The following is an 18,140-nucleotide window of genomic DNA, read 5'->3' on the forward strand; positions in this document are numbered from 1 at the left end:
CAGTCTTAATTATGCTATGAAAACAAGCAGCAAATTGCCTTAAAAGGTCTAGCTCTCATGCTTCTTTTTGATGACTGGGTCACACCTTTTACCCATAATTTCCAAATGGTGAATACTTCTAATAATTGCACCCAGTGGACAGAAAGGTCTGAGATTGCTTACGACCCAGAGCACCAGACTTGAGTGTTCTTTATGACGTGGCTACTACTCATCGTGAGAGAAGTAATGTGCATTAAATGAAAATAATGGGTAGAATTGGCATCAGTGGACATTTACTGGGCTAAGACTGTGACTCAGTGGTAGAGGGCATAGATGTGACACCTAAATTTCAGTGTCAGTAAGTCAGCTTTATTGTACATGGCCAAGGGCCTTTACAAGCCAGAGGTCTTTTCATTTTAAAGGAATGAAAAGAAATGAAGGTGCTGGGAATGACCCCTGTCTGAGACTCTGGAGAGACATTGACAGAGTAGACAACATCGACAACCGGGCCTTGTAAAAATGAAGAGAAACTTGGCTTGTTCACAGATCCGTAGCCTTATCCATCTGAGTCCAAGATACGTTAGCGCTTTTCCAAGGGTCAAACTAAGTGTGATGGCTGTATTGTTTAAACTGGTACTGCTCCAGTTGTGTTAAAAATGACTGGTATTAACAGCAAAGGGGGCAAGTAAGTGATGCGCTTACTCCCTGAATCCATCTCCCTGAGCTTTTTGCTCAGCTAAGTTTTGGCATCGGAGCTTATCTAAGAAGAAAGGTAAGTCTCACACAGAGTTTGCTCTTCCCATCCAAACGTCCACATTGCTGCTAAAATCAGACAGCACCACATCCTTTTAATTGTAGTAAATGGAACTAATGCAATCCCATCTAGTTTGCCCCTAAAGCAGTCTTGTTAACAGAAAGAACAACTGGACATTTCTTCTTAGGGTAGGTAAAGGTAAAGGTACCCCTGCCCGTACGGGCCAGTCTTGACAGACTCTAGGGTTGTGCGCTCATCTCACTCTAGAGGCCGGGAGCCAGCGCTGTCCGCAGACACTTCCGGGTCACGTGGCCAGCGTGACAAGCTGCATCTGGCGAGCCAGCGCAGCACACGGAACGCCGTTTACCTTCCCGCTGGTAAGCGGTCCCTATTTATCTACTTGCACCTGGGGGTGCTTTCGAACTGCTAGGTTGGCAGGCGCTGGGACCGAACAACGGGAGCGCACCCCGCCGCGGGGATTCGAACCGCCGACCATGCGATCGGCAAGTCCTAGGCGCTGAGGCTTTTACCCACAGCGCCACCCGCGTCCTCTTCTTAGGGTAGCTGGCATTTATTTTAGAGGGCATGTATCCATTGCTACAAGTAATCTCCCTGGTAGCCTACAAGGGGCTGAGCACCTTCACAACTCACTCAACCCAATGAGATTTGAGCAGTAGCACAAGTGGCACTGGGCATAAGAAACTCTTCCTCAGGCCACAACAAAGTAAAGTGCACAGCTGAAAGATTACTGTTCCTATACACTAATAATAAACTCCCCTTCTCTGAGCATGGAGCCTTATGCAGCCAAGATGGCACCATCCATAAAATTGATTATCAGCACATTTTGAGAAAGCCCGTGATTTGCAGAATGAGAGGAGAGAGAGAGAGAGAGAGAGATAGGGAGCGAGGGAGGGTGGGAAATGAAGGAAAGGAAAAAAACAGCCCAATGTGGACTTAGCATGCTCAGAGGCAATAGAATGCTGGCTGTTGCTGCCTGGGGGCAGGGGATAGAATGGAGTATTCTGGCAGGCTGGAATGCTGAACAGGAGCACTCTACACTTCTGTTGTAGGTCACATTGATACCTCCTATGACCAAGAGCTAGGGAAATAGTCTCTAAATATGTCCCCCCCCCCATTGTATAATATTTTTGAGTCTTCATTTGGTTTTCTGTACCTGATTTAAGTGTGATAATATAGGTTTGTGAAATACCTATGTCCCCAGGATGCCATAAACCTGCAGTCACAGTTAAGGAGTTCTAGGCCCATGTGGTTACCACCAGCAGCCACAGATAATAGCTCACAGATGCAGGTGTCATGTGTATAGAGACTGCTGCACCAGTTAATAACCCTTTAAATGTAACACCAGGCAGAATGGAATCCTGTGCAGCTAAATGTTTTATACATACCAAAAGTGACTCGTATAAATTGGGTTCCAGCCATGAGAGATGGGAAGGAAGGACCCAGATTCTGGATTTCTGACCAACATAAAGCAAAGAGAACTGACAGCCATAGCTTCAAGCCATTTACTACTTTGGAGATTTTGGCTTGAACCGAGTCTCATTACTGAAATCAGTATTTGAGATATCTATTTCAATGTTAGTTAAAAAATACTGCTTCATACATACTGTGTTGCATAACATTAAAAAAATCACTGGGAAGTTTATTTTTCTTGCTTTCAGCTACAATTTCTTACTTTCAAATATATGCAAAATTTTAAGAAATGCTTCATGTCCTTTGGCATTCCAGATGTTGGTGAACTACAACTCCCATTAGCCCTAGTAAGTATGACCACAGGCCAGGGATGATGGGAGTTGTAGTTCACCATCTTCTGGGGGATATCTGCCCTAAATCAATGGAATGATCTTCAAATTATTCTAAAGTGGGAAAACAAGTGGAGGGCATGCACCCCTAAGTAACCATCATTCATGACAAAGTGTCACAGATTTCAGGAGGATTGACTCATGAGTAAGTGTGCTGGAGCCTTTTGCAGTTTTGTCTTGCGAGCTATGTATGCCATTCTACAGAAAAGAACACTTCACACATGCTTTGTTCCACTACCCACCATATTGCTGACTCTGCGAGACAAATCCTACCCACTTTTAAATATGCATTTTAAATGCAAACTTCCAGTTAAATAGCTTGACTGTTGTTAACTTGTGCCACAATTTCCACACTTAAGAGGTACCTATTTGTATAAGCAATGGCAAAAAAAATCATAAATAATAAGAGCATATGCTGTTCATATGTAGCTCCAGATGTTGTGTTGGCTGGCAGTGTTTTTAGGTAATTTGGGTTCTTAAGGTGTAGAGATCATTCACTTTTACATTGCATATCTGAATCAAGAGATGAACACATGTGGGAAAGCTCTCCTATCCATAATGTTGTGCAGTCCCAGAACAGTTAAAACAATAGGCACTACACATTAGAAGCTGGCTAAAGAATCTATGGGCAATAAACAACTATATCCTAGAGCAGGGGTAGGCAACCTAAGGCCCATGGGCTGGATGCGGCCCAATTGCCTTCTCAATCTGGCCCGTGAATGGTCCAGGAATCTGTGTGTTTTTACATGAGTAGAATGTGTCCTTTTATTTAAAATGCATCTCTGGGTTATTTGTGGGGCATAGGAATTCGTTCATCCCCCCCCCAAAAAAAATATAGTCTGGCCCACCACATGATCTGAGGGATGGTAGACTAGCCCACGGCTGAAAAAGGTTGCTGACCCCTGTTCTAGAGTATACCCATTAAAATCAATGGAGAAGTCCCTTTTTCCAGTGGGTCTTCTCTGAGCATTTCATAGTTGGATAGCAAAGACCCTTTCCGCTTATGATTGAGGTACCATCGGTTTCTGAAGGGTTTTTCTGAATTACTTTGAGTCTCATAATTCAAACTCATGAAACGAGTAATCCTTCTGAATTCAATGTGATACGGACCCAAAAGTGGTGGACAGGATGGAGCTATTAATAATTGTTTTCATAGATTTTGAGAAGAAAACTAAAGGAGGTGTAAAATGTCCATTTGTCTCAAAATACTACACATATCAGGATAAGAAAATGGGCACAATCAAGTTAAAATTAAGCATTTTAAAGAACCATTGGTTTCAATGGGAAAGTTAGCTTATGTTTTACATTTTCACATTTCAAATAATGGGATATAACAGTGCAGTCCTAATGGGACATAACAGTACAATATACACATCTACTCAGAAGCAAGCACCGTTAAATTCAATGGCACTTACATCCAAGTAAGTGAGAACACATTTCTTAGAATTATTACCTCTGTAAACATCCTATACCTTTTTTTGTCAATAGCTTGCTTGTTTCTTGTGATGTTTATTTGGGTTTTCAAACACAAAAAGTATGAATAACTAAATGCAATAGCAACAACAAGAATAGTAATCACTGTTTAATCATGGTAGAAGAATTGAAGCATTTTTCACAAGTGATATTAAGAATACCTTTCTTCACCTCTAAACTTTTAGAGTCTAAAGTGTCATTGCCGTTAATGCAAGAGTGTACGTGGAAGAAAAACACATTTTGAAATTTGCAGAGCAATCCTATATCTGCCCACTCAGAAGTAAGCCCCATTCATTTCAATAGGACTTACTCCAAGGTGAACATGTCCAGGATTTTAGTTTCTTATGTATGCTGTGATTACTGTTGTTTGTTCCTTTGGTTTATAGAGAAAAGAAACTATAATGCAGTATTGGCTTCCCTTATGAAATACCTTTTCATTTATTTCAAGATAAGATCTGTGGAAGTGTTGATTCACCAGATCAGTCAGCACAACAGAAGGAACAAGAGTCACAAAAATGAATGGCACCATTGAAAGTTACTCACTACTGCTGCCCAATAATTTTGTTATTCTACAATAACTGGTTTTGGTTTACTTCAAATATTAGAAACTGGGGAGAAATACTTAGGCAGAAAAGGCTCATTGTGGAATAGAATCTACTTCCAAAACTGTAAAATAACATTATTAATTTTTTATACATTTTAATTGATATTTCCATTTATACAGGAGTCTATAATTTAAGATCATGTCATATGTTTCACTGAACATAACAATTTGCTTTGGGAGGGGGGTTTGTACCATATAACAATGTCAGAACATTAATAACTTAAATGACACAGACAGAAACTTCCCCCACCATTTTTCACAGTTATGATTAAACTCCAGAGAGCTTTCCAATTTCCTTTTCTTAAAACACTGTTCATATAATATAGAATGCAGCAGTTTTTCTACACAAGGTGAAACACTAAAAGCCCTTGTTATGTCTAACAGAATATTACACCAGCTTTTTGTCATGAATGGTGGACAGCACAGTTGAAGCAAAAAGAAGGGAAAATATTACTTGGTATTGTACAGTCTCAAAGCAGGGAAGTTGAGAATATTTTGCATTAGCTGGGGAGGGTGGAGATTTTGCCCCCACCCAGGTTTTTATTTTTTATTTTTGGACAGCTCACATATGTGTTATGGTTGTAGTTATAGGCATGTATGATTTTTCTATGTAGAACAGCAGTTCTTAATTGGTTCCGCTAGTTCTTCTAATTGTTTAGTTAAAACTACCAAACTGATACGATTGAGAATACTATGTTAACACAGTTATAACATCAAGTTTACACACTTGTTTCTTTGAAGTACTAGGAACGTTTACACATTTTATTTGGCTTTGTAAGGACTGAAATCTTACAGATAATACAATCTACTTTTCCTTGTAGAAAATATGGCTCTTTTCAGCTAATTCTCTGAGGTTGTCCTTTTACCTGCAGCTGACTAAAGAACCAGATGTCTTTTTTAAGCGACCAAAGATGCTACAGTATATTTTTCTACAGATTTCATTTTTTTTAAAAAAAATAAGAATAGTTCTTTCTGGACATTAGAGTTAATTTGTTGCAGCACAATTACTGCATTTAGGCTTTCAATCCCTTCCCATTTAAAACTTGCAGTGTGATGACGCCAAGCTTATGCCTTTTACTGTAGTATCTCCAAGTGACCAGATGAGGGCACTTTAAACATCTTTGCATTGCTTGTGAGGCAAATGCAGAAGCACAGTGTTACCTAAAGTCACATATAATCCTGTAGAACACTATTAAGGTTGCAGATATCTATTCTTCAAAGTTCATAAAAATATAAAATATGTACCATACCACAGGGTTGTTTTTCCCCCTGAAGTTTCCATCCCACACTAACAACACCCTCTCTAAAGATATTTAGTTTTTTCCATTTGTCTTTGCACCTGTCACTCCAATTGCATTTACTGACTGCTGTAACTTCAGGGCTGTTCTGTGTTTATAGCACCTGCTGTTCTCGTCTGCCCATGATGTCTCATTGCTTGCTCATGGTTCTTGGGATTTTGGATTTATTTGCTAGGAACAGAACCGGACGCTTTGCATGCGTCTCCTCAAAAAATAATTTTTAAAAAATCACAATTTCTCTTTCATGAAAATGACTTTGCAGATCATGTGGTGGGAACCATCATGGGCAGCATTAGAATCAAAATGGAAGCTGCCACGATCAGGATATTTTAAAGTACCATTTCCTGTTCCAAAGACCAGTCCTACCATAATGTTTTGTATTCGCAAGATGGCTTTTGGAACAATTCCTGTGGTGGATGTGTGCACACAGGGCCAGCTCAATATACTCTGCTGCCTGAGGTGAATCAGAAAATGGCACCCCCAGGAATTGGAATTTGTTAAGGGTCCTGGGTTGGCGGAGGGATAGGCAATGTTAGGTTCATGGAGGCAGGATCAGCTGCCCTTCCCAGCTTTCCAGAGCTTGCTGCCTTCAGGCAACTGCCTCACCTCGCCTCATGGGCCCTGTGCGCAGAGGGAAGCGTCACATCAGAATCTATTCAGCTTCTCGAAAGAGACTGCATGAAATGGATCTGTCTGTAGGGTGGCCGTTTGTACAGCACCGAAAAAGAAGAAATCACCGCCCCCCCAAAAAAAGACAAACAAGAGGGCACAGTTAGCATAAAATCTGCATGTTCTTTTTATAAAGATAGATGCCAGTTTGGAAATAATGACTGAAATTTAAAGAGAAATATAATACTTCTCACTCTAGTGAGAATGGCAGTCTGTTGCCCAAGTGCTGGCTCTGGTTGGGCAACCTCAAGACTCCTTCTTTCCCTTGTTATGGTTCTTACTCTTTAACCTGTGCTTGAGGAGTCCCTGGAATTGACTTTGGGCAAGTGATGTTGGTGATATATTCCCAACAAAATGCACCCACAGCAATCACACTCAGAGCCATCCTTTGCGAGAACTGGACTTCAGAAAAATAAATTATATACTGTACTATGACCCTCAAATGCTTCTCACCAGTATTTTGTAGGGCACGTTGAGGACTGGCCTACTCTGCCTTTTCTTAGCTCCTGGATTCCTTTCCCCTGCTCTCCTTTATTACTAGCCCCAAGCATATTTAATTATAACTGACTGTATATTAAACTGCTCTTTTATACGCATTGCTTTTGACCAGACAATGCACTGGAACACATTCTCTGTGGTACTGCATCTCAACAGTATTTAATTCTCAAATCAATATCTCATACCAGGTCTTCTCACAGCATAATACACAGTACTAAAAACAAAACAGAAACCCAACCAATTCCTCTCCATTTATTACTTCAATTGAGCTTAAATGGCTGTCTATAGCAGGCACTCAAGATTAACCTTTCATTTTCACATTGAAGCTTTTAGGGTTCAACTCTTTCAAGGAGAAAACTTTTAACTTTGCAAAAATCTGGTGATGTTGGGGGTCAGAGCTCAGTGGGAGAGAAGGTACTTTGCATGCAGAAAATGGCAGGTTTGATCCTGGGACTCTTTGAGTTTTTATTTTTATTTTTTAATGGCTGTCAGGTTGCAGAACATCTGCCCGAGACCTTGCAAGGCAGCTGCCAGTCAGAGGTGACTCTATGGGGCTAGATGCAGCTCTGACAGGTCAAAGTCCTATGTTCACATGACACAGATTGTGTGTTTCCTCTGCTCAAATCTTGTTCAAGTTTTGTATTTTAAAAACAACAAGTTAGAAAGTATATATAAATAATTAGTTTGCTTTTTAAAAATAAAAGTCATCTATGCTCAGGGAAACCATTTATTTTAACATTTTATTTTGCAAAATCATTATCTTCTTTTGCTCCCCCCCCCTTCTTAAAAAAAAGTGTGGTTGGTTTTTTTTAAGAGCAGTAAGATGTCTAAGAAGGAAGATGTCTTACAGCAGCCTTTGGAGATGCAAGATCATTCAGTGAGTCCTCACCATGACAGGATCATAAACTTACTGGTTTTGAACAAACTTAGCTGTCCCTCAGCTGCTGAGTTTTAGTTGCACCATATATAAATGTTTCCTTCTTGTGCCATTTCTGTCCCCCCCTCCTCTCTTTCTCTCTCCCCCTCTTTGTGTTTGCCATTTTGTGGATGACCTGGGCAGCTGCTTCCTTCTCTCTCTCCTTTCTAGCTTTACTCGGCCTTCCTTGTTTTTCTGGTGTTGCTAACATATGCGTCAAAGAAGAAATGGCAGAAGAGCACAAAGTAGCTGAGGTACATAAGAGAACACCAGACGACGTTGGAAATGTGTGAGTGACACTGGCCTTGTTGCATCCAGGCGAAGACCAGGTAGTTGATGATGCAGCCCACAAACATCTGTGTGATCTGCGATAGTGTGATAAACATGGCAAACTTCCGGGACACTCTGAAGCCAGCAGCCCGCAAGGCGTAGTAAGTGTACATGAGTGCATGCACTCCATAGTTCATGGTCATAAACCAGCCACCACCAGCTACCATGTCCTTGTATGAGTACCAAGAGTAAAGCAGTACAGTAATATGGTGGTACCAATGGAGGAAGATAAGCTTCTGTTTCCTAAGAACAATAAATATTGTATCTCCTGGGGGGGGGGAGGAAAAACATAAGAAAAATGTTAGAACCCTGAAACGTACTTGTGAATTAGGTGGCACTCCTAGCCACGGAGGTCACCTGGCCCTCTAATAACAAAGATGCAACCAGGACTACCCCCAAACTATGTACCTGCCCATTTAGACATTTACCTGCCCATCCAAAACAGGCAACTTACTTATCTTCCAGACATGGAAACCGCAAAACTTCAATCTTCCCAGGGTTCAAACTCAGTTTATTCATTACCTGTAACCCAACCTCATACATGTTTACTTGAAAAGAGGAAGGGGGTGAACTGGTGGTGCCAACTTCCAATGAAGTGGGCTTAGGATGGTAACCTAAATCAGCAGTAAAGCTGATTAGTAAATCAGTTTTCATATTTCGCCATGTCATTTTGTGACCAAGTGAAAATGCCTGGGCACCAGTATGGTGCCTGATGTCTCCACTATCTGGAGGCGCATGCCTGGGGATCCTTGGATCTTGACTGTTTTCACACACTAATAGCACAGCCTGTGGAATTATATCCGTTATATTTTATCTGCACAATCAGAATGAATTTCAGGAACCAAAAAATCGTATTGAAAAAATACAACTTTTGAGTGGTCTGCCCCCCAAATGGCAACTAGACATTCCATTTTGGCAACTGTAATGCTGGTTTAAGGAAACATTTGGTGCCTAGCTTATATATATACACGAGTTTCTAACACTGCCCCATTTCCATAAGCAACTGCAGGACTAATATAGGTAACTCACAATAGGTTTTCACACATTCCCAGTGCTTTTTTTCCTAGGGGGACACAGGGGTACGCATACCCCTAAACATTTTATGAATAGTTTGGCCTCATTGTGAAGCAGTATTTCAATATGAGTAGGAAAATGAGAGTACCCCTAAACGTTGTTGTTTTTTAGAAAAAAGCACTGGACATTCTCAACAGCAGTCTGAAGGGTACCATTCTAAATGATGTGAAGCAGGTCTGGCTTTGGTCAGTGCACTTGGGGAACACAGGTTCCCTTGGGCCCCAAGAGGAGAGTAAGGTAGGATACACAATAAAGTTAATATGAAGGATATCTCCTCCTGGCTGATGCTGAAAATCAGCAATGCACTGAAACAGCATATTCTTAATAGTCATCATTGTTTTGTTGGGTCGGAAGCCCTGTGAGGTTCCCTGAGAAACAAGCTGTGGAACGTCTGCCAAATCACTGCTTCCTATTTTCAGTTAGAATCTGCCTAAGAAGCTTCAGGATAAGCAAACATAGATGTGCAAATGGGTTTGCTACTTACAAGCTTTTTAAAACTGCTGGTGAGGAAACTGCTTAGACACATCTTCATAAACTAAGGGATGAAGGGAGACTAGGTCTGGCCATTATTTCTAGGTGAGGAATTTGTTAGACCATCCTGTTGGCAGGCATATGAGCAGGCAGTCATATATATATTATTGTTTTTTCCTGTTCTGTTGGCCCTTGAGAAGTTTGGCCCTTGAGGAGATTGTGTTGGTTATATACAATATTTTTATAGGTGTAGAAGTACTGCAGAATGAACAATATATGACCGTATCTATGTTAGGTAGACTCTGCTCCACCAATGGGTTAAGGTTTTTTGGCTGCATTGGCCATTCACTGGGTTGGTGAATAGTTACTTTGTGTGGTTGCTAAAATGCTACTTTCTTGCTCTTGGAAGATAGTTGAGGAACAGCAGCAAATATAGAACCCATGAGCCTTAATAATCCAAACAGTATGAGTTAAGGACAACTATTCCATCTGGAATTTTGAGTCTTTTTGTTTGTTGTTGACATATTCTTCATCTTCATATTATTCTTATCTGTATTTGTTATTTTTTTCACAAATGTGACCCACAATGACTTAACTACGGTATATTACAATTTTTTTCCACTGAGGAAAACTCATTTGAGACCACAAATACAAGTGGTTGTATGGTGATTACTATATTGACTGAATGCAACGTTTTAAAGGCATTTTTCAAGCACTATTATGAAGCAATCAAACAAACACCTTTTTCAAGCACATCATTACAAATATACCATAAAACAAGAGAACTGCTATGGAGCAATCCTGTCACACCTTTGTCCTTTTGCTCCAAATGTACCCCATGAAGTGAGAAAGGAGAGAAGGCACTCACCTAGTTCTGGTGCTTTGCTTAGCACAAATGCATAAGCCCAGAATTTGCTGACAGGTCCATTGTAAAAACTCTGGTCACAAACTGACTGCTTCAGTCCTTTGGTCATCAAAATGTACACCATATAAGCACCCGTTCGAACAGCACCAAATATACTTCATGACCATAAAGAGAAAACAAAGAGCAGTCGGTTATCATCAGAAAGCAGAAGACAAAATGCTTAGAGAGCCCAGATATAGTTATTGAGTGCAAGAAGCAGGAAGTACCTTCATTGTGCCTATCCTGACCTCCATTTAAGAACATGAGATGAGTCCTGCTGGATCCGGTCAAAGGCTCATCTACTCCAGCAACTTGTTCTTATAGCAGCCAACCAGATGCTCATTGGAAGCCTGCACCCTTTCTGAATACTCGAATAAAATGTTCCCACAGAAGAAATTAGTTAAGGATGCTGCTATTAAACACATTTATTGGAAACACGTTCCTTTGATTTTGTTGGACTCCAACTTCCATCAGTCCCAGCCAGCATGGACAGTGGTTATTCTCCAACATAGAGCTTATCATACAGATAGCTCAGCTGGTAGAGTATGGGACTCTTAATCTCAGGGTCCTGGGTGAAATATTCCTGCATTGCAGTCGGTTGGACTAGATGACCCTTGTGATACCCTTCTATGAATCTATGTGGGAGTTCAAGGCTACCCCTTTACAGACAGCGGACCCTTCCTCCATGTCTCCTGTGTGAGAGACACTGCTGCTAGTTGGGAGGATGATTGGCGAGTCAATACAGTTTAGCGCAGGGGCCTTCCAGTTGTTGCTGGACTCTTAACTCCCATCAATGCCAGTCAACAATGGCCAGTGGTCCAATATGATGGAAGTTGGAGTCTAACAACATCTGGTTGTCCATAGGCTCCCTATCCCTGCCTTAGAGCAACAGAACTCTTGAAATAAGTATGCAGCACCATATCCTCTCCATAGCATTTCACATCTAGTTTCCAAGTAACCCCCTAGAATTAATCAATACTGAATTTCATTGCTACAGAAGACAGAGTGTCCTTGCTTTTGTAAGATTCCTTTATTTTGAAATTACTCATCCGCTCAAATACATTTGTGGGTAAATTCAGCATTTACAAATAAATATATCAAAGCTTCTATAATTATGCCAAAGTCTGCTGAAGGCCTTGCGGAGACTGAGGCATAACCAATAATTTTTTTTATTAAGGAAATATCTTAGTTCCGCCACAATCACAGTTAACAAGATTGGACAGCTTCTGGATTTTATATGCAAAGGCAATACTCACTTTTTAGCTAAAACTCTGTTTGGCAAGAGATCTCATTGGAATTAAGGAAGCCACTTAATAATCTTTAGGATGGCACAGGAGGGATTCATAAGCATGGTATAACACTGAAATAATCCTTAATGAATACTTCAGGGATGTAGCCTTGTGAAGTTACTGGGGTCGGCGGGAGAGGGCTAGGCTCCAAACAGAATCTGAGAATACTGCAGTAATCTGGAGATTTGAACAGTAATCCGAAAAGGCAGAATACCTGTTTCTAGAGGATACTCTTTAAGGTTCTTACAAGATCAAAGGTATCCAGTTGTTATAGCAACTAGAATACTTAGCCCTGAAAAGTATGTATCTATGTGCCTGTTGAAAATTATCCTGAGCAAACAATGAAAAAAGTAAGAAAGCCATGAGGCAAATAAATGAACTCAATAAGGCTAAACTATAAAATAGTTTAAGCAGATTATAAATGGCATGGAAAGTTTCAGATGGCTGGAAGGAAAAGCTGAGTTCTAATACAATTATAATAAATCGGTGAAAAGAAAAGGTCTTCAATCGGTGGTTCTAAGCTGTTTTAAACTGTTTTTTTTTTTTTAAATTTGTATTTCAAATTGTGGCTAAATAAATAAAGGGAGGGAATTTCAAAGTGCCACCACATTAAATCTCTGATTCTTATACCAAACACATGGAACAGTATCTGCAGGAGGTGCTGCCCTGCACACCATAGCAATCCATTGGGTATATATGTTATATATGATTTTTTTGGTATCCTGGTCCCAAGATATGTAGGGTTTTGCATACCAGTGCCATCACCCTGAATTTAGCCTACAGCTAACTGGCACACCAGGGCACTGTTGGAAATTAAAATGGCAGTTCCCAGATTATTATTATTAAAATTTGTCAGTTGCTTTATCTTGCACAAGGCAACCCAAAGCAACTTACAACCAAACAAATCCCACATAGATATGTTAAAACCAAGAGGAAAGAGAAATACATGAAAAACATCCCACCCACTTCTAAAAGGCCACAGATAGTTAAAGGCCAACAGCCTGGCTATAGAGGAATGCTTTAGCTTATATTAAAGGTGGGGGGCTAGATCAGGCATCAGCAATGGTAACAAAAATGGCTGCATGCTGATGTCAGGCCTGACTGAAAGTTACACTGTTCTTTTAAACCATACTTTATTGCAACAGCCATTAGGTTCCATCCAGAGAGCACGCTTTTTCAGGATGTGAAATCTAGACTCTTGCCACATGGGGGTGCTTTCACCATGTGGGAAACATGTTTGCATGCCTTTCATTTATTTCCATCCAGCCTTTTCAACGCCTGTTCCTGGTGCAGGTACCAACTGAATGCCGAAGTTTGCAATGTTAGGGCAGCTGGCAGTAGCACAATGCAATTTTCTCGCTCATACACTTTGCCTAGCCTTGTGGTTGTTGACTTCCTTCCTGTCGCAATGCTTGTCGTGTGCTGGAGAAAGCGGTTAAGAAACCGGCAGTAATTAAAGCAGCCTTCCCCCACCAAGGCCAGATTTAGGGCTGTTAAGGTGGCTCCTTCACTCAGGCCGCTGAACTGAGGGGGCGCAGAAAGGAAGGCGAGAGGGAGTGAGCTCACTGCCTGGACCTCCCCCCTCCTGTCTGTACTTTTGATGTGAAAATTCCCAACCACAGAGGCTGCTAGGTTACAGAATTAGCTTTTCTAAGAACTGACAGCTTCTAGAGCTATCATAGTAGCTGGTTTGTGTTGCCTGCTACTAAGGACTGACTGAGCAGAGGTCAAGTGGCGGGTGCATCACGACTGAACTCATGTCAAGTGGGTCCAAGTCACAGGAAGGCATGAAAGAAAGGGAAAATGATGGGGGGGATTTTATCCTTGCTTAAGGTGCCATATGACCAAAGACTGCTCTGGTCTCAACCTGGTACCTTTTATCCTGTGAACCGCCTTGAGACCTGTGGGTATAGGGTGCTACTGTGGTACCTCTGGATGCGAACGGGATCTGTTCCGGAGCCCTGTTCGCATCCTGAAGCGAACGTAACACGTAACTGTGCATCTGCACGTGTCGTGTTTTGCCGCTTCCGTGCATGCACGTGACATCATTTTGAGCATCTGTGTATTCGCAAGCGGCAAAACCTGGAAGTAACGTGCTCTGTTTTTTCCAGGTCGCCACGGAGCGCAACCCAAAAATATTCTTACTTACTTATCAAACCTTTATTAGGCATTATACAAATAAAACGATAAAAGAGAAAATAACATATAAAAGCCTTGAAATATATATAGAAAGGCAGCAGTTGGCTACATACATATATATATATATACATATAGAATCAGTGGTTTTCCTTGTTAACCTGCTCCTTGGAGAACTGCTACCAAAAACTCGGCTACCCCCGCCGTTACCCTTTGGTCAACGTCGGATAGGCAGAATCCCACACATTCACCTTGCTGGGGTTCCAGACCACCCAAAAGAGGGGACAGCACGCGTTGACGGAGCGTACTGTACAATGGGCAATGAAAGAGAATATGCTCTACCGTGTCCGGGACATTCATAGAACATCTGCAGAATCTCTTGTTTCTAGGAATGTTTTGATATCTTCCCCTGACAAATGCTGAGGGAAAAACATTCAAACGGGCCAGCATAAAAGCCCTACGTTGGGCTGGAATTATTAATTTAGTGACGTAATTGGCTCTGCTATCTAAGATATTTGAATCATAGAATATGGGGGAGCAAATTTTGTTTACAGCTGCCATAATATTTTGTCTCTCGACATCCTTTAGTCTAGTTAGGATATTATGGAAAATGTATTGCTCGTTAGAATTGTACAAGGGCTCCAGCTCGATGCCTAAAGATTCAATCTTTTTTTCGAGGTACTGATACCATCTTGATTTATAGGAGTCTTTGAGCAAATCAGCGAGCAGACTTGATGGAGGGCAGCGAAAATGGCAGCGTAACCAGTACTTTATTGAGGTGGACCAGGCCCAATATTCCATTGTGTGTATGCCTATTTCTGCACACATTGTTTCATATTTGATCACAGCTGGGAGTCCAAGAGTACGTCTCAGAAAGCTAGAGTGAATCTTTTTTAGATCACTGTTATATGCTTGGACCCATAGCGGGATTCCATAGAATATCTGGGATTGCACTTTTGTTTGAAATATCTGATTGGCCGCAGGAATAAATTGATTACCTTTCTGATAATAAAAACGGGCAACTGCTGATGAGGTGCACTTTGCCTGTTTTATGGCATTTGTGCGATGATTTGCCCACCCTAAATTGCTCTGGAATAAGATTCCCAGATACCTATAGATTTTCACTTGTTGGATTTCTTGCCCTCTTATTTTCCATTTCTCGAATTTCCAACCATTCGAGAAGACCAAAATTTTTGTCTTCTCATAATTTATAGAGAGTTTGTTACATTCACAGTAAAGGATCAGAGAAGATATAAGACGTTTCAGACCCAAGCTCGTTAATGATAGTAGGACAGCATCGTCTGCGTATAATAAGAGAGGAACTGGTTTCTGATTAAGTTTAGGGGCATGTGATTCTATTTTTTGAAGGTGATCTGGCAAGTCTGATAAAAATAAATTAAATAGAAAGGGGGCAAGAATACACCCTTGTTTTACCCCTTTCGAGTTTGAAATGTCTGATGAAAGGTGACCTTTGGTGTTAAGTTTGACTTGACAGGTATTGGAAGAGTATAGATTTTGTATTAGAATCAATAAGCGCTGATCAATTTTTAATTCTGCGAGTTTCCTCCACAGCTTTGGGCGGTCAATTGAGTCGAATGCACCACGAAAATCTACAAAAGCAGCATATATCTTAGATTGCCTTTGGGATCTGTATTTTTCAACCAAATGCATAAGTATAAGGCAGTGGTCTAATGTAGAGCAACCTTTGGAGAAACCTATTTGTTCTTTCCCTGGTAAATTTAGATTTTTCATCCAGGTAAGGAGTTTAGATAAAAGGTGCTTAGCGTAGATTTTCCCTATCACTGATAATAGGCTTATCGGTCTATAATTCCTTGGTTCTTTTGGGTCGCCATTTTTAAAGATTGGGATAATTATTGATCTTAACCATATCTCAGGTATGATCCCATATTTATCTATGAGAGTAAACAATTGAGCTAAGGGTTCTGCCCACCAATCTATATAGGTCTTGAATAATTCTATTGGTAGACCGTCTGGCCCGGGAGATTTCCCCGATTTGAAATTTTTAACTATCTCTCTAATTTCCTCTTCTTCTACCCTTGGCCACTCCTGGAGTTTATTGATTTTATTTTTAGTGGTCTCATTTCCTTTAGGTTCACTGTGTAGATTGTTAAATACAGATGTAAAGTATTGGGACCATTTGGATTCTGCAATTGGTGGTAGAGTTAATTGATTTTCGGCTTTCAATCCTCCGTACACTAGGTTCCAGAACGCTTTGTTGTTTTTACTCTGAATTGAGTTGAATAATTGTAGCCATTTTTGGGTTGCATATTTCTGTTTCTTTTCGGCCAGAATGTAATGATATTTTCTTTTTTCATCAAGATAAGAGGGCTCTAGTTTAGTGCGGTTATTTTTAAATATTTGGCGCAGTTTTCTTTTTAGCTGGAAACATTCATCATCAAACCAAGGGCTAGCGCTATGTTTAAGTACCCAAACTTTAGGTGGAGTACTAAGCTCTACGAACATTTGGAAGATTTCATTATAAATATATTCATCCCGAAGCTACTTCAACCTGAGGTATGACTGTATATAAATTTAATAAATAATAATAATGTAGTTAAACTGCATGTCTCACCATCACTGACCATTGGCCATGGTGTCCAGGACTGAGGGGAGTGGTTGGCTAAAACATATGGAGGATATCAGTTTGGGGAAGGCTGCATTACAGGATATTGATTAAGGGGCATTCTTGTCATATTCCTCAACTTACCTGAAGACTGCCAGGCACAGAGACCAGAGCACTAGTGGTTTCCGCAGTTCAAATTTTGCTCGTTTGTTCATTAGATGTCGACCACCAAATATAAAGGCAGCATAAAGAGCTGAAAACAGGAAAGATTTTTTCCTGGGGGAAAAAACACAAAACCCACAATCACCAAAAGATATTCAGTGAGCTTTTTAGCTGCATCATCATCATCATCATCATCATCATCAAATAATAATTTATTTATACCCTGCCCATCTGGCTGGGCTTCCCCAGCTACTCTGGGTGGCTTCCAACAAAATATTAAAATACAGTAATGCATCAAACATTAAAAGCTTCCCTGAACAGGGCTGCCTTCAGATGTCTTCTAAAAGTCTGGTAGTTGTTGTTCTCTTTGACATCTGCTGGGAGGGCGTTCCACAGGGCAGGTGCCACTACCGAGAAGGCCCTCTGCCTGGTTCCCTGTAACTTGGCTTCTCACAGTTAGGGAACTGCCAGAAGGCCCTCGGCGCTGGATCTCAGTGTCCGGGTAGAACGATGGGGGTGGAGACACTCCTTCACATTTACAGATCATCAAGGTTGCAACCCCAGATCCCTATATCTGTAAGACCTATTAAACTCAATGGGACTTACTAATGATTGCCCTGTTGGTTGGGGAAACACATTTGGTTTGGAACAAGTTAGTAGAGATGTTTCACACAATACATTCTTTTGTCCCTGAAAGCAGGTATATTCCTGGGTCATGCTGATAAACTCTGACCAGTTTGCCGCCAGAGCATTAACCACAGATTTCCTGTCTAGACTTAAGAAGCATTCACAATGTTCTCAGTTTGAAAAACAAACAAACCCCATAGTTTCTTGGTCTGAGTTAGTTATGTATTTATTTCAACAATTTATATGCTGCTTCACATCACAATCTGTTGAATGAGGGTACAAAAAGATACAACAGAGATCTCTACATCTGAACCTGACCAATGTTTCTCATGCACAATAGAAATACATCATGACTTGATAAATCACATGCAGATAAATCTGCCTATTTTAGTTGCAGAAGGGTTTCTCTTTTCTTTTTTTAATAAAAAAAATGATCCAGATCACACAGGCTGTACAAGTGTGCCTCAGGAGCTGCATGTAATCAACAGGCCATATGTTGTCCAAATCTGCTCTGCTGAGTTATTTTCCATCAAAGACTTGCAGTCATCATAC

At 40.8% G+C, this 18,140-nt stretch overlaps 1 protein-coding gene across 1 annotated transcript in view; it reads right to left on the reverse strand.

Moving 5' to 3' along the window:
• Positions 1-3,798: 3,798 nt before the first annotated feature.
• ELOVL6 (ELOVL fatty acid elongase 6) overlaps positions 3,799-18,140 on the reverse strand; it is a 73,556-nt gene continuing 59,214 nt past the window's right edge. Inside the window, exons 2-4 of the mRNA XM_028742929.2 lie at positions 16,944-17,075; positions 10,755-10,906; positions 3,799-8,609 (exon numbers count right to left, since the gene is read on the reverse strand). Of these exons, the coding sequence (XP_028598762.2) occupies positions 8,185-8,609; positions 10,755-10,906; positions 16,944-17,075 (709 nt within the window). The 3' untranslated portion in view covers positions 3,799-8,184. The remainder of the gene's footprint in view (positions 8,610-10,754; positions 10,907-16,943; positions 17,076-18,140) is intronic.

The sequence above is a fragment of the Podarcis muralis genome, chromosome 9, assembly GCF_964188315.1.
Source record: "Podarcis muralis chromosome 9, rPodMur119.hap1.1, whole genome shotgun sequence".
In the NCBI taxonomy this organism is placed as follows: domain Eukaryota; kingdom Metazoa; phylum Chordata; class Lepidosauria; order Squamata; family Lacertidae; genus Podarcis; species Podarcis muralis.